General features: G+C 37.8%; 1 protein-coding gene across 1 annotated transcript in view; it reads right to left on the bottom strand.

Annotated features, from left to right (window-relative positions):
* Nucleotides 1-8,051: 8,051 nt before the first annotated feature.
* The window catches only part of LOC101859238 (uridine phosphorylase 1), a 26,363-nt gene continuing 16,341 nt past the window's right edge, over nucleotides 8,052-18,073 (bottom strand). The window contains exons 6-8 of the mRNA XM_005097151.3: nucleotides 16,391-16,532; nucleotides 11,060-11,206; nucleotides 8,052-8,710 (exon numbers count right to left, since the gene is read on the bottom strand). Coding sequence (XP_005097208.1) covers nucleotides 8,571-8,710; nucleotides 11,060-11,206; nucleotides 16,391-16,532 — 429 coding nt within the window. The 3' untranslated portion in view covers nucleotides 8,052-8,570. The remainder of the gene's footprint in view (nucleotides 8,711-11,059; nucleotides 11,207-16,390; nucleotides 16,533-18,073) is intronic.

Here is an 18,073-nt window from a genome sequence, read left to right as displayed (position 1 = left end):
CCCCCACTCCCTCTCTCAATATGACTGCCATTATCAAAATAATATTACAAAATATGTAAACATGATTAAAATTTGAGACATCCCACATATCAGTTCAAAAGAAAAATTCATACAAAATGTCTGTTTAGATGGAACATTTTTATATTTTTGCATTGCATCTGAATGAAATATTCAACTGTATGTTATAGGATAAAGTTGACTCACAGAACCACTAAATAAAAGAATCAGGTAATGTGTCCGTCTCTAGAATACAAGCTAATATGTTGTGATGAGTTGAGATGCATGTCCCTGTACATGTCTGAATACCAAGCATAAAAAATAAACTCATTAAACAAAGAGGTTAAAATTAATGATGAAAAACCCCCAATAAAATTGATTTAAAACTGATAATGCAGGCATAAAATCGTCACTGGACAATTCGTCACTGTATACACTTCAGTCAACAACACCTGGGCTGCATGCAGATGATTTCTGTCTGTCCGTATTTTCATTTTACAAAATCATTCCTACCGGATTCAGGGAACTGAATACATTAAAACTGTCACAGAAGAAATCAGTACAGTTTCCAGGGTAAAAGATAATAGCACAAACAAGCTTCAAGCTGGAATAACATCAACATGATTCACAAAGAAACACATTACTGAAAACTAACTTTATATTTGGAACAGCTTTGATCTTCTCACTTTTAAATCAGAGAATTCTTCTCCCCAAAATAGGTTCAAACATTAGTGCAACTTGTCTAGTAACAGAAAGCCCTTTACTTTTTATCTCCATTACGAACCAATGAGAACAATCTCAGGCAAACTGTGTGGTAGCACAAGAAAACCTATCATTTCTCATTGGGGGTGTTTCTGAGATGCATGCGATGAAAGTTAGTGGAATCATTTGGACGATCAGAGATATATGCGACTGATGTCAATAAAAAGTCAACTGGAAGAAATCTGGTTTATGCTGTAAAATCACACTTATGCTTTGTTTAATTATCAATTACATGGAAAATCAATCAGCAAAAACAGTGTACAAACAAGTTTATTTTATGTTTTCTTGACCACTTGGCCTTACTCAAAAACTTAAAAAATGGTCATCTCCATTTGGTTTAGGACAAGGAAAGCTCCGTTAATACATATGTGCGCAGCAGATGAATATGCCCGTTTAGGGGGAGGTAAAGAGCACACATATCTGGCTTAATGAACAGATTTATTTGTCATCATGTATTTATTTCAAAGCCACTTGAAACAGTTTAAGAGATACTAAGTGTATTATGCTCAAAGACAGGTACTCCATGGTTTTTTTTATTTTCAAAATTGATTTTTATACAAAAATGTTATGGAACTTTATCATATATATTCCACGCCGTAACTTTTCACCAGATTCTGTTACCTTTAGTTAGCGTGACTCAGCAGCCCGCCAGAGCTCCCCGGCTCAGGGTCACGGGGTTAATGAGCCCTGAAGCGACTTTGCCGGCGTCGGTTAAGGAGTTCATATTTTTGTGTACATTTGAAACGATATAACTTCTCATTCCACACAGCAAACCATTGCTCGAATGTACTAAAAGCTCAATGTCTTGAGATTTATTCTGCATTAGAATGGTTAATTTTTGTGCCTTACTTTTTGTTCTTAACAATTGTTTGTAGAGTACCCAATTTGTCATATTTTAGTTACATACTAATGAATAAATGATTGTTTATTTTAAAATGGAACGACAGATCTTTTAAAAATATGTGTTAAACTGACTACGAATACCATGTCTTTTACCATGAGAAATCTTAAATATGCGCAAGTAGTAATAGTCAAGTTATAAGAGAAGAAAGATGTACATCTGCATTTGTTAACTAAAGAAGACATTCAGCGTTAGCTCTTGTTTTCCATTAAACAAAAGAAAGTTACCCTGCGTTTGTTCATGAATCATGCTGCGTCTGTGTAAGCTTGCATATAATTAAGAAAGATATATTAATGCGCCTTTTTAAAAACACAAAACTGTGTAAACACGTGGGTAGAGATGAACTTCTAGTATGGAATACAAATAATGAAAGCTAACACATTCATTCTTAGTTTTCGTGTTGGACATATGCGCGGACACTTATGAATGTAAAGAAATCAGAACATTGTCAGTTATTGGAAATGGTCAAAGAAACGAAAATAAAAGCTGGAAAAGTCTGGAGCTAATTCAGTGTCACTGGAAAGCTAGAAATTATTCTTATAACACAATTGCAAGAAGTCATCCCTGCCATGTTATTCAGTTTAAGAAAAATAAGGAATTTATGGAGTGTTACAGATACTGTTTGTGTATTGCATTGTAGATGTATTCTAGCACTAAAATCAGTTTGTACTTTTAAAAGATAGATTCAGGGTAATTTTGATAAACTTTAGGGAAAATATGCGAATATTCACAATTATATTAGACACATAAAGACGTATTTGGAGGAATTACTTCATAGCGAATTGTGTACCAGATGGATAAAGTTGCAGAATTACAGCTTCCTATACTACGCGCAGATACCATCTTTTCTGAGTATCGGCACCAATGTTATGTAGTTCATGTTCCAAAAGTTCAACAGTTTTTATCATGCCGTTTTTATAGATTTTTTTTTCATTCACATTTGTCCAAAAATGTTTACAATTTAGATTCCCCACTTCAGCGCGTTCAACGAAATAACTAGACAAGTTACAATGTCCATTCTTTTTTTGGGTCTCAAGAGCAGAAATGTGTGCTTAGGGTGCATTAAATTATAATTACCATAAATACAAGGATACACCTAATATTGTAGCCTACATTGAAAAGAACAAAAAATCAAGTCAGCCCAGACAGAGTGGGGACAGGGAGCTGACCCCCCGTGACCCCGACGTGATAAGGCGCTCGGCGGGGAACCCACCACTACAACTAAAATTTCACTGCCGGTGCGCCCTGATTCATACTGTTTAGATGTTTTGATTCTGAAAATGTGCAACTACAGTGTCAAAATTGTTTCTTTTTACGCCCATTGTTTTACATTATGTTTACTTATACCAATGAATGCTACAAATGATGTATTCAGAATAATCTAAAATAGTCATAAATAGGGCCTATATTTGATTGGCAAATAAATGAGTGTCCTAAAATTAAACACCATTTTCTTCATTGTATTTGTATGTTTTCCATACCCAATGTCATTAAAATCATCATAACTTTTGAAACATTAAAGATGTCAGTATGAAATAAAGTGGAAATTAACCAGAAAGGGGTCCTAAACCAAATATGAGCATATCTCAGTATTCAAATTTTCACTCAAATGTGAAGGGGCACTTGTGCTACCACACAGTTTGTCTACAGATATAGGTAACATCTTGAATAAATAAAGCGTTCAAATTTGGCCATATATCAACATATCAATAACAACACAAAAGTACAGTTAGTTGACCCTCTCACATTTGTTAGATGTCCGATGACTTGGAATGTCCAAGAAAAGTTTTTGTCCTCTGCTAAATGCGATAACCAGTGCTAGAAAGTGTATATTAACTGTCAACGAATTATCATGAGTTGTGAAAAAATAGTTTTTGAACCATTTTCGGTTTGGTAAGCATTGTCTTCCAGCATGCTTCTCCTGGGCCAAAGAGCAGCCAAATATAATAAGGTACTTCTACTCGCTCGGTACTACACTCCCCCCCCCCCCCAGTCTAACCTCAAAGTACAGTACTTGTGTTTTTCCTATATCTAAAAAAGAATTATACTAAAGTATGAAAAGCATCATTTAGATGATATTTTCAAATAAATAAGAAAAGAGTTTGTAAATAGGACACCAAAACCAGATTCCACAGTAGGCACAAATCTTTTCTTTTTTGTAATGACATACAAAAATGCAGAATGATAAAACAAGCAATCATATTTTCTTCTTTATATACTTTATATCTCCTTTGTCATTTTACAAACAGTTCCAAAAGTATAGGGAATAACTAGAGAATTTGTGCCTTTACAAATAAAGAAGACACAGCTCTATCAGTTAACAGCATCACATTGTTTTGATGTCTGTGGAAGGCCTCACTGCCAGTGCAGTAACCTAAAAAGAATGTGTTAGATCCAAGCTAAACAAAAAAAAGAAGCATGGCAATAAGAAAAACTAACATACAGCACAATTCCAAAGCATAAGCAGCAATCAGGCAGAAAAAAAAATTCAAATGATGACCATCCACAAATGTTGTGAGTCAGTTTTGCAATAGGTAGAAAAGGGAGGTTGGGGGTGGATGTTGATTAAGAAAAAAAAAAAAATCTTGCTTTTGGGCTGCGAGCAGACTGTACATTAAACATAAAATATCAATAACCAACCGCAGAACATAACTTCAAGGTTTTGCTTAACAAAAAAAGACCTAGAAATCCAACACTTACAAAAAGTTTTAACTCTTTAACCCCGGAATTATTTTCCAAGTTTTGACCGAATTTTTTCCAAATCTCATGAACATGTAACGGGGGTACACGCAAAATATTCATAGCAAAGCCAAAATTGTGTCAAAGTATAATCTAAAATTCCAAGTCAAAATAAATCGATCTGGATTCATCAGAGATTGCATTAGCAATAATATTTCATGCACCCTGCAAAATAACGGAACGCTGAGACTGTCCACTGGGGGACCACGCATGTTTCACTGGACACTCCCATCCTCCACTTGAGGTTCTAGAGGTAAGGGTGTTCAAAACCATGTACAACCCCTGCTCTTTTGCTCACCTGGCTAAAATTGGGGTTGTAGCGCCAAAACTGTGATAAGAAAGGTCAACTATAAAGTCTAAACAAGCTCTTCAGACTAAAACAAAAACGTAAGTATATAGGGCAGTGAAACATTGAAGAGAGATTACATAGCCTACAAATATAGCAGTAACAGCAAGTATAACAGTAGCAATAACTATAAAAGTTAAATATAAAGTAAACACCTTTCCCATGAAGCTAGGAGTCACAGTTTACAATTACTTGACCAAGAAATGATTTTATCACATTATACAAATAGATAATCACTCACTCGGATAGATAAATAAGTATAATAAATCTTAACAACGAGGTTACGACAATGTGAAAATTGTGCTTTCTATTCCTGCATTGTTCAGATTTACGATCACAATTCAATAAAACAAACCAATCTTCAAAACAATTTTTGGATACCGGGATATATGTATAATATACTGGCCCCACAGAAAACTGCATTTCCGAAATAGAAAAATGCAAAAAATTGCAAGGTAAACTGCGTAAAAATTGCAACCTTCCCATCCCAGGCGCATTCATACGGGTTTAACATTTTTAGTTTAAAAAACATGACAATTTGAGTACCGGTAGCATAAAAGCAGCACAGCCTATTCAAAAATCATGACCCACAATACAAATTTATCAAATGTTATTAACAACATTTTTACTAGTAACAACACTCGTAATAACTTTTAAATGAAGGCATAACATCTGACCAAATTTAGTATATACCGGGTACTTGTTTCATGCAAAGGTCTAGAAGTGTATGAGGTTTAGTCTATAAAAAACCCAAAAAATTGACAAGAGATTTTCGAAACAGCCTCTAAATACAAAATAAGCTTATACTCCAGTCAATTCAGATCCTGTTCTATTTTTCCCTTCGATACACCGGTAATCTATATTTAGATCTATTTAAGATATTTTCAGTTTTAAAACCGGCATGGTATTGTTTTAACACTAAGTCAAATCGTAAAATACAGTAAAAAATTTCCCCCCCCCCCATTTACAAATAATAGTAATATATGTAATAATGTAGATCTGGATCATTTCTATAGCACCCACTCCCGTGTGAACGCAGCTTAAGGCGTTTTACATAACGGCGTGTCTACGTACACAGTAACCGGGCACCAAGCCTCAGTGTCTACGTACACGGTAACCGGCAACCGGGCACGTAGTCTCAGTCTCACGTACACGGTAACCGGCAACCGAGCACGTAGTCTCAGTCTCACGTACACGGTAACCGAGCAGTTCAGTCAAAACTCCAAGTTCAGTTTTTGTCATCCTGTGTTGCCTTCAACCCCAGCCCTCCCTGGACTGTACCTTTTAAAAATAAAAAAAATCAATAATTCCCCCATTCCGGAGCCCTATACTTCGTAACGTACAGATTTTGAATGAACTTTGGTGACCCCAACCGGTACTCACAATGTGATGCGAAAGCACAGGTTCACTGACTGGTCACGATGGCAAGCCCAACAAGACGCGTGTACATGTATGACTTTCTTTTTTTTTTCCAACAAGTTGAACAAGTGACAGCACAGGACAAATATTGATTTATTTTCATTCCGGTTACCATGTACGTAGAAACTGAGACTAGGTGACCGGTTACCGTGTATGTAGACACATGCATCATGTACGAACAATATTCACGCGAGTGCGCACACACACTCACGTACATCTCACACATGCACGCTTACACACATTAGATCTAGGCCTAGCCTATGTCTCAGTTTGTATTGTACATGATGCATTCCGGCCTGAATTTCTGGTTATAGCTTTTAGAGTACACCCAGTAGGCTTGAGCTGCGCCGATACCATGATTTACGTAGGCCTATTGACTCTGTACTCGCACCATTTCGTATTAAAAATTCTGTTAAAATTAAAGCGTTGATGGATTTTCGTCTAAAATTGCAAAAAATTGCAAAAATTGCAAGAAATTGCGAAAATTGCAAAAAATTGCGCCGCAAGACCGCGATTTCCTGGGGGGCCAGAATATATATCGGTAACGCTCAACTCTAACTGTGTATCCGCCAAATTCAATTGAACACTTTTAAAAGATTGTAATTTCTATTTTATTATCTTTCAGAATTGCTCAAAATTTTGTGTATGGTTGTTCTTTTTACTGTTTATGGTATTACCAATTGTAATTATAGTTGCCAATAACATAATTCCAGACAACAGAAGTGATTGACCTATTTTGACAGACACACAGTTAGAGTTGGACATCGACAACATGCAATCAAAAAAGATAAAATAATCACATGGCAGTCAAAAGAAACAGGTCCTTCAAGAGAAATTCAACACACTTGAAGAGACAAAAAAATTTCCTAGATGGTACATTAAATCCCTTGAAAGGTGATTGGACAGAGCGGAAATCTTTCAGGAAGGAGGAACAAATTTTCATCACATCTAGATTTGAAGCTCCAAAGTTAGAGAGTTAATCAGATGCTTTATATGAAACAGTGTCACACAGTGATACAAACATTTGTGAGGCATCGTGGTGAAACCAGGTGCTCGTCAAAACAACGAAAGTCAAGAAACTAGCATTTAACCTCAGATTTGGGGAATTTTATCTTTTTGGCTCAACAACTTTCATGCCCATTAAAGAACACATTTCCACGGACTCTCAAGCTAAGGAAATAACTGAACTTTGGCGCCTATTTTTCCGTTAATTTTACCTCTGAAACAAGGCAACCCCCACCTCCTTCAATCGCCAATATCTTGACTTGTATCCAAGCTAAATGAATACTTTTTAAAATTTTCATCAAAAGCAAAGTAAATGGACAGGCTTTCAGATGATAACAATAACTCCATGTGCCCCAAAATTGACAAGCGCCTGATTCCACCGCGTCGTGACACCAATCTTAAAATATTTCAGTAAAAGAGAGAAAGAGAGAGTGAATGTTTTACGTAGTGGGTTATTTCAGCTCGTAAAACATATATTTATTAGTGTCCTGTCTTGTTGTGTGTATGCCTGAGTGCACCCAACCGTTGTAACATTCCACTGACATTGTGAACGACCAAGACAAATTTCTCCCTGTGAGATGAATAAAGATTGTCATTGTTATAAACTTTTGATTTCAATTGTATTGCTTTGTAAAAAGCATGAAACAGCGATGGAAAGACAGTCATAGAAATACTGATATGACTAAAGAAACTGTAAAAATTTAAATAATTAAATGCTAATCAAATGGAATTTAAATATAACCTGAGAAGATAACATAATTATATAGTATATTAATCATACACATACGTAAGTATTTTGAAAAACATAACAACACAGAGAGTTACAGTTTACATTCAACAATATTTCAAGAAACTTTTGAATTTCAAGTACAAGATTCTTCATTTTTGCGAGTCAGCAGTACTAAATCAAGATTTTAACAATTACTTACAACAAATGATAAATGAACTATTAATGAAAAAAAACCTTATAATTCCACGAGGTATCAAACAAACAGACACAAGTTGCTGCTGGATTACTAAAGACGACAAGTGTCAGATACAAAAAGTTGGGATCCATTTAAAGCGTTTTTGTGCATGAAATGGTCAAATCATTGAAATAATAACATCAAAATGAGAAAAAATTCAACACGCTTTTCTCTTATCAAGTTATTGACTTCAGAAAAACTTCTTGTCCCTTTAACTTCTTTATCATTTGGAGAAGGTTATTTCCTCTTCACAGTCTTTTATTAAGAACCCATGCTTGTAAGCATGATCTAAAACAAAGAATAATTGACCTAAAAAGTTTTTGGACAAGCTTTTTTTTTGTATTAGAGTAGAAAAGCCACGTATTAAAGAGTAAGATGAATTACTGTGGCAACGTTGAGATACAGTGCTCACTGTCCTTCACTGAACAAATGCTCTTCACTCAATGCCAAGTCTTTTCTTGATGAAGCTGGCAACCAATTTCTGTGGACGAGCCTGCCACTCTTCCATCACACTGTGAGGACTGGTGATCTGGTCTCCCTTTAGGCGGTCCAACAGAGTGGTACACACAACAGCACCTAGGGGTCAGATAAGACACATCTCAATGTCTTTCAAAGAGAAAGGTGAAAAATGCCCCTTTCAAAGCAACATTTGTGTCTCAAAGGGACATGAATAAAAACAAAAGCAAATTTTAAAAACTTAGGGATGTAAGAAATCAGGTTTTAGTTTGTGTTAATTAAAAGTTACAAGGTCTGTCAGAAAAGTAAGGTGAAAATAGTCACTGAATAGATAATTTTATATGAATTTGAATAAAACTTTCATATAATGTAATATCACCTTTCAGTTACTTCTCAAAAGTTTTCATGAAGATCCATGCCTTTTTAAACTGCAGTCCATCACAGATAACTTCTGTGGTTTATTATCATCTTTTGAAAACATCTTTATTGCAAAATATCAAAATATCTCTTTACATGGACCTGAAAACTTGAAAATCTGACAGAACAAGGTCAGGACTCGGAGTAATATCTTGACTATGCTGAGGAAACAGCAATACCCTTCACTCACACCCATGGATTCGGTCTTTCATCAGATTGGCTGTGTGGGGAGTGGCGTTGTCATGTTGGAGAATAATGTGCTTGCTCAGTTGATCATGTCTGTTTCTGCCCAGAGCTTTGGGCCATAGAGTAAATACTTTATGACACCTCAGCTATGTACAGACAATTACCGGAATGTTGATGTGGGAAGGTCAGAAGCAAAGGCAATCTCCAGTTTCAGATACCTATCCTTACAAATAAGCATTTGAATTCCTGGAAAATCGGCTTCTAACTCTGAAATTTTTTGGCACCATGTACATGGTTCGTTTTTCCAGATTTGGCCATCCTGCATTAACATAACACATGGTGACACATCTGCTTTTTACTAATAACTTTTCTTTACACAATAAACAGCTCTCTGAAGATTTCTGTAGCTTCTTCCCTTTCGCTTGTGAAAATCACATGACTCCATGCAATTTTCCCTTTGATCATTGCTCCATTAGGGATACCTCATTTTGAAGTGACATCATTGATGTATACACTCAGAGGTGCTACGGCTACTTTGACAACAATATCTAGTCTGCCTTGCCACTTCCCACATACAGACTGTCAGAGTTTTAACTTCTCAAGTAACTCAGCAATTTTTACCTTACTTTTCAGACAGCCTTCCCATGTTACGACTTACACAAAACCAGTTCAGGGGCCATATACGAGATCAAGAAACAGAAGTAAAATGCAAGAAGTGAAAGACTGAAGTAGAAAGAAATGTATCCTGAAATGTAAGTGATTCATCCCTTTCAATATTACTTACTGCAGTCAAACCTGCTCAAATAACTACCTATACAAGCCAATTATCTGTTAAATCGGCCATGTTCAACTCCCTCCCCCCTGCATTTTTTCCCCCATATTGACAACCTCCAAGATGACCACCGGTCTAAGACAGCCACTTTTTATCACCACAATGTGTGGCCATCTTCGAAAGCTTTGACTGTAATTCAGTTAAAAAATACTACACCGGTGTCTCACAGCAAACATTATGACTTTTCTTCTGGAAGCTGGAGACCCTCATGTTCGGGTAGCCTGGAATAATTTTTGAAGGTATTCATTTCTTTTCATACTGACAAGAAAGAGTACATTTAGATTTCAGAAGGGATTCCATATAAGAATTTAGTGCAGGTAACCAGCCTTTCCTGGTCTACTCTTTCTTCAATTTCTAGCTTCCAAGGTGTCCTCCACAAATTCAAAGTGCACACACAGAATGCTCATGATTTTTGTTCTGATCTGGAAAAAAACTAGGCACTTGGTCCCATCTACCTTGAGATCAATCAAGGAAAAAAATCTAAAGAAAAACAAAAAGCAGTCCAAAATCAATGCCTGCATGAACCAGGAATAAAACAGGTGAACAGGCCGTTTGAGATTCACAAAATATTGACTTTGGGAAGCTGGTTTGTCACAGTGGTTATGACAATAGAGCAACTACAAGTTCCATTAAGCCAGTCTGGCTGAATGAATCCTTAGAGAAGTGTCTTATCAAGCCATCTAAATCACCTCTTACAGACAAGCTCTGTAGCCCAGGGGAGAACCTACAGCATACAACAAAACTCACAGAGTAAACACTGAAGAAAACAAAAGAAAAAAACATCTTCTTTGGAATGTGAGGAAAGGAACTATCATTTTGCTCTTAGATTATGAGACCCACTCTGATCTCTAGTAGCCTTCCCTGGCATTGGCCACAGAATTAAAAATAAACAACAGTGAGCCAAATTTCAGCTTCTAACGACAATCCTTTCAGGATCAAGGAAAGCAGTTATAATTATAAGATATTGCACAGATCTGTAAATATCTAGTGATGTTTTTCTTGCAACTGAGCCTAGAAACAAACAGAAGCTATACCTCGGATCCCTGCTCTGTAGCAATAAGCAGCAAAACACAAAGACTCCATCTCAATGTTGCAAATCCCCCGAGCGTACACACGTTTCAAGAACGCCATCTTGTCTTCTTCATTGTAGTCACAGAAGGCTCCATCCAGCCTTGCCTGGCCTAAGGACAAAAATAGATAATACAGGCATAAGGAAACACCCACAAGAAAATAACTGACAAAGATATAATAAATGAAAATATTTTAACTCACTTCAGACGGTTCACACAACAGTTGCGTGACCCCTGCCCCGACGCTTGCGGCGGTTCCCACAAGCCCTGCGTGATCAACTTTGGAATTTTTTTTCCGCTCTACAAATCACGCACGGGTCGTGTGAACTGCCTCGTGCCCATGTTTGGCCAGGCTAGAGCTACTTAGACTTCGCTTCGTATCTCTGGGGCCGGTAGGTTTTAAGTTATTGAAGGTGAAGGATAGTCACCCCAACTTGGGTTGAACTGACCAGAACTCGCGCTATGTTTTTTCCAATACAGCTGATAGTAATCCAACAGTCGCGTCGTAGTAACGGTCGAAGAAGTCCCATGAACAAGAATCACATAATTTCGCCGTTTTTGATACTTTTGTATGTTTTACTAGTTCTAGTGTCTCAGAACACGGCCCGAGTCGTTGTTTTAAGGCTAGATCTAGCACTAGTACTGGCAGAGGCGAAGCGTCTATATAATCAAATAATCACTGCTTCCCTTCCTAATTTTGAAACATTGTCGCAGTCAAATTCACCCATAGACGTAAACCTCATAAATTAAATGTAAAAAGACGTTCATAATCACCAATGAACAATAGACTATGCCTAACCTTCAAAACCGTTTCATTGCCACAGAAATAGCCTGTTCGCCCCTATCGGGCCACTCCATAAGCTTTGATTAAGTAAGCTTAAAGTGAGGCTGGAAGAGTCAACCAATAGATTTGAAGGGAACATGTGCAAAAGTCAGAACTGTTTCATTGTCGCATATACCCTGTTCACCCCTTTCGGGCCACAGTTATAAGCACCCAGACGCGCTGATTATCTAAGCGAACTATTACACTGGTTGAGTCTACCTCACAGATGTGAGGGGAACTAACTCCTAATAATCCTTTGACTCCTGCTTCTACACTGCTAGTGCTTGTTTTTTTTCCTCGACTTTTTAACGTCCTACAATCAGATCGTGACCTCGATTATGACAGCGGCTCCTGGCCGCGAAAAGCTAGACAAAAAAACAGCCAAATGTGAAATAAAAAATTAATAATTGGCGTGCTCTACCAAAGTGTTTCGGCTGTCTGGTATAACATGCCATTGTAGTGCTGACATCTGTGCTTCTTTCCTTGGTGTTCGTGTGTTCAAATCTAAAGTTAAATTTAAGGTTAGTTAGAATAAATATTTAATGAAATACTTTCCCGATTATTTTAGCGGTTGAACAAGCATACAACATGAATTCAGGATTTGTTTTCATTCACAACTCAGAGTTGCCGCCTCCAGTGCCAGTAAGATTCTTGTGACTTGTGTGAGTGTGATATCTCCAGGCCCTATCTGGTCCCATTTCACTTTGATTACCCTGTCAAACAAGTCAGCCTTCGCCCATGAGTACTGGTATTGTTGTTCGCGCAACGAAATCACGTCATGCCGTACATCTGTCTCATGTAATTCAGAGTATGGGTCTGAATTAACGCACAGACCAGCTTTTATATTTTCACCAAACACTCAAACCTGCATACAAATCAAAACAGAACACTTTGAACTTTTATTTTTGTTGTTGTTGGGAATTTCATTCTACCTGTCACGTCTCTGGAAATTTTTCGGAAAATCAAATTCATGCCATTAAAAAAAAATCATACAAATTAAAGTATTAGACTTAGTAGGTAGCGTAAACACAGCCTCGCGGGCACTCGCGGCCTTCCGACCGCGTGGTATCAGTGAAATCGAGGAAATTCCGATCGCTGTTTCTTTGCTCTTTCTCTATAAAAGACCAAATGCCGTACACGTTGTAAAAGTTTAGTTTTTCCTCGTTACAATGGTGTAAGTTGTTTATATGCAGTGGCGTGGCGTCACTTCCACAGAAGGTGGCGCCAAGAACAAATTTATGCACAACGAATATAATTGTCTACTTATTACAGGCTCCAGTGGCTAAGTGAGTAGTGAGTTTTGACTCAAGCAATGTCAAGCAAGTGTCGGTGACACGGGGATCAGATGGGTGGTCACTGGAGTGTGTCCTTGAGCAAGACACGACAACCCTAGCTCAAATTACAGGGCGCTGCACAGTGGCGACCGACAGTGGCATTGTTTGTAAACTGTTCTGTATTTGTGTAATAGTGTGTATTTATGTATGTATTTATGCATGTATGTATTTATGTATGTACGTATTTATAATTATGTATTTATGTATGTATGTTTGCCATTGTAAAACAAAGTGCCCTTCTGGGACAAATAAAAGTGTAATTTATTATTATTATTATTATTATTATTATTATTATAAACTGTAGACCTACTATGCGCCCCTTCGTTTAATTTTAATACTGATACAGGGACACCTACTTCCATGCGAGAAGAATAGATATGTGCCGGTACAATATTTTATCTATAGAGAGAACTGATGATAAAGAACTAAGTTCGGCGCTCAAGATGCGCACAATCACATCACATTTTAATTGTTCACACACAGAACAATAACTTCCCAGGGATCAACAGAAACGCACACATAACATTCACAGTCAAGAACACACCTGCACTGTTGCCCTCGGGGCGTCTTGACATAATGACCCCATTCCCTGATTCACGTTCAGTTTTGGTTTCTAGAAAGCAGGCAATAAACCTATTTTTAGACAGTTCGCAACGATGCCATGTCCAGGCTAACTACCACTCCATCCCCTCCCTACCATACAGGCGCCAAATCCATCTCAGCCCTTTGCCCCAACAGTACAATCTCTTAGTGTGATGGGAGTACCTGTTGTAGCATTTTTGGCTGAGTTATGTTCTCGGTAATATCTCTTGTGTCTTCTGTCAAACGTCTGGATGGGGCATTAAAGAAACTTTTTTTCAATTCTTGGAAAGAAAACCCTGTTTTCAACTGATTGAATCAAATAATTTATATATCATTTTGAAATATTTTGACCAGACTTCACACCTAAACAACGAACACCCAGATGGGTTCAGGCAGAGACACTGGTTCAGGTAGCGCAGATCTGGGCTCAGCGCCCTCGGTGACGTCAGATGTAGGGAACGAAAGACTCGGGGAGACCCGTGACTGGCAACGGGAGGCTTACCCGCCCTCCTCCCACTAGCCTAATTATATACACCTTAACTAAAGACCGGCGTACTTAAAAAATATATTATTTAAAAAATCAGTTTATTTCCTATTATTTCATTGGAATTATTTTTCATCAATCCTTCTGCGAGACTTGGAAAGCATGTGACCCCGCACGCGGGGTACACTACAGTATAAGCCGACTCGCTCGCCGCGGGGGCTGGTGCGGCGCTGGCAGGGTCAACGCTCGGTGTTTTTGTTGAAATAACGACAGATCATCGTGTTTGAAGTGATAAAATACTGATTTATAATGATCTCACAGTCTTTAAAAAATTAGGTTCCATATATTTGTTATTATAGTGATTGTATTCTGTTAACGTGGAGATGTTTAGTGCACTTGGTACTCTTTTATTGTCTGTCAAACATGAGGTTGCAGCCAGTGACTGACTTTAACAAATTTGATCAAATTTTAAACAACTACCATTTTCTTAAAAATTGACGGAGAGGTTAAAGAATGGTACCAAAATGCTCAGTGGATATAGGCCTTTCAAATAGAATAGATAAATTTGGCATACAGTTTCTTTGAAAATTTAGTTTCTGGTACCTAGACTTCAGTTTTTTTGTATTAGATTAAGCTTGAATGTTACTTTACTGTGTCAAAAAATTATTACAATACCGTAATTATGAGAGTTGTGGTGGTTTATTGAAATACTCAAAAAAACGCGTCTTCAACGCTTGCGGCTGGTGAAAGGGCCGAGAAGTAAGTGAGTTAAACAACTCCTAACCGATTATAACAGATTAAACTTAAAGGTTCTTCAAATGAAGAACAAGAGGATCTAGTGTTGGGTCCTAGGGTTCATTTCTTAGTGTAAAACCTTTCTCTTTCCCTCTGTTGTTGAGTGGTTTTGATTAAACAGTGTCTCCTACTAAATACCAGCGTCTGTGGTATACTAGTTCGGCGCTTTGCTGTCACATGCAGGAGACTTGAGTGTGATTCCTGAGTGGGAAAAATAGTTTTATTAACTCTTTTTATCCGGGCTACGAGTATACTCGTAACGAGGACCAGTCCGGGCTACGAGTATTCTCGGAACAGCGATACGGTCTCGTCAAAGAAGTTAGTTCTGCTTGTAATTACCAAAATACGCAAATATGGCGATGCTAGCTCTGCCTGAATATTTTAATTTTCCAATGAACAGTGATTTCTTTGTTTTTGATGGATGTAGAAGCTTGAAAGTTGTCTCGAAAACGCACATTTATGACCGACAAAGTACTTTTTGAAGTGGCGCTGGGTTGTGAGGGGGAATGATACTAATTTGATGAAAGTGGCTCTGAAATAAATGTCGTAAATTCCGTTTTGGATGATAAGAAACAGGACTTAGACTCATCTAATAGCGATTCCGATCATGGTGAAGGGGTCGGTACTGGAATTCGTGCTCGATGGGTAGGGCTACATCTAGATCTATAAAATCCAATGGGACGTCGTGGGCGCGGCAATCAGGGTCAAGTTCGAGGGTGGAATACACCTCAAAATCTACATTGTGCTATTGGTGTATTTCCTAACCACAAACATTTACAAAAACTACATTCAATTTCTAACATAACTGCCAAATTTCCTTAAAACCTTAGGGTAAATGTAAGAAATATAGCACTTTGAACTATACGCACTGACTTCCGACTCATACGGCGCGGCGGCCCTAGGACGGGTACAGAGTCCGTGGCGGTACGGCTAGGATAAAAAGAGTTAAGAATCTTAGTCTTTCTGTTGAGATGTCGTGTCCCACACAGCTTGGGTTGGCCCTGACAGGCAGGGTTGGAAGCCCACTTAGTACATGATATAAATTGTATGGGGGGCGGGGGGGGGGGGGGGCATAAATGCATAAATACACCTATATTGGAAAAAAAAATGACAATGAGATCTACATGAAGTTATTTTTACAAAAAGCAAAACCAGAAACCCACTGAGATGCCTTATGACATTTTTTTCAAACTAAAAGGAAGTGAAAACTTCACAATAGTTACGAGTACCAGCACCCTATTATAATTATTCATTGACAGGACTTTATTGAATCTCACCTTCATAGAAGTCAGTAGTGCACATTGTCTTCCCAATGACAGTGCTGTAGCCATCAGAGGCAGGGACAGCCAACGACATCAGCTCCATGGCAACCTCTTGGTCCAGCTTGGATGGATGTTGCAGGATCATACCCAGCGTTGGCTGGAAGGGCATAGAAAGGAAAGCATAATGCAATGTCTAAAGGCATGTGCACAGAGAGACTAACAAATACATAATATGAAGAGCACATGGGAAAACGAATTAAGTCACAAACTAGAAATTGTGAGGGTGCCACTTTTAAAAGCATGTGGACTCATAACTTCATATTTGTTTGACTGGTGGTTTATTGTTAAGTGTTGTTGAATGGGAAATCTAACAACAATGATCAACCTACAGTTGAACAGAAATACAGTTACGAGTCAACAAGCGTTCAAAACTGGTACCCTCACGATTTTCAGTTTGTGACTACAGTCGTTTTTCACCTGTAGTCTTCACATGTAGATGGACAAAAACATTATAACCCGTCTCTGCCAGAACAAACAGACAAATAAATCACATATAAAAATTGACCTAATCTCGTCAAGTTTTCCATAATTTTACCATCACTCTAGCCAAACTACCCCCCCCCCTTTCTCGGTCTCAGTACGCGACAAGACAAACGTAAGCCTAAAGAAGTCTTCTTCTGCTATTTTGTTCTCTTTTGTGACTGGGAGAAGATGGAGTCCGGTGACGTCACAGGGGGGCATTCTGGGAAGTTGTTGAAGGGCATCAACCGGAAGTCTCACTGGCGGCAGACAGCCGCCGTCAACAGTGGGTCTTCCCTCCACCGTGTGTGTGGGCTGAGAGACCCAGCCAAAACCTGAACGTTTTGGGGTTGTTGTTTTTTTCGGTTTAAAATTGTTTTACGCCTTCTTCAACACAATTTATATTGCCATCAAAAATTCGTGGCGCAACTTATTATAAAATATATAATCAAATATCGAACATACATTCTACAGATTTTGCACATTGACTTGTGTCAATTTGTCTTAACAGATCAATATTTTTGTAAACACCTGTTGGCTCTATTCTAGAAAATTCCTTTATAAAAGCTAATAAAACTCCAAGTGGGGGGTTTCTACAGGTTATGAAAGGTTTACAGCTGAGACAATATTGATTTTAAAAGCAAGTCCGTTATGTTTTATTAATCGCAACATTATGCTTAATGAACGTATGTTTTGTGAGCTTTTAGTGCAAAAAGGTGTTCATTATAAAATTAATTTCTTGTAAATAAGTTTGCCACTAAAAAGTGTAATTGGTGGGCTGTGACGTAGATCTAGGCCAGATTCGTAAACAAAATGTGTATGAGAAGCGGGAAGTGCTGTGAACAATTCCATTTTACGAGTGAAGGAGGTTTGCAGTATTTTATATACATTTTGAGAAATCTAGCCTCAATTGTTGTGGAAAATTATGAGTAAGTTAAGACAAATTGATACAAACTGCTGTGCAAAGTATGGGTGACTCTTTCACCCGTTAAAAAGATATTTGAGGATAAGTTGCGCCACGAAATGTTGACCGCACTATAGATGGTTTAGGAAGCTTGTTGCGTATTCATGAATGTCTGTGCCAAGCTGGACTGAGTAGGGTACAACATCTCAGCAGAGGCTCAATCAAAGATTTGCCAATATATTATGTTCAGCGCAATTTACCGTATATATATTTTA

This window comes from Aplysia californica, unplaced genomic scaffold (genome assembly GCF_000002075.1).
Source record: "Aplysia californica isolate F4 #8 unplaced genomic scaffold, AplCal3.0 scaffold00147, whole genome shotgun sequence".
In the NCBI taxonomy this organism is placed as follows: Eukaryota; Metazoa; Mollusca; class Gastropoda; order Aplysiida; family Aplysiidae; genus Aplysia; species Aplysia californica.
The sequence above is the reverse complement of the archived record's forward strand: the minus strand, read 5'-3'. Positions and strand labels throughout refer to the sequence as shown.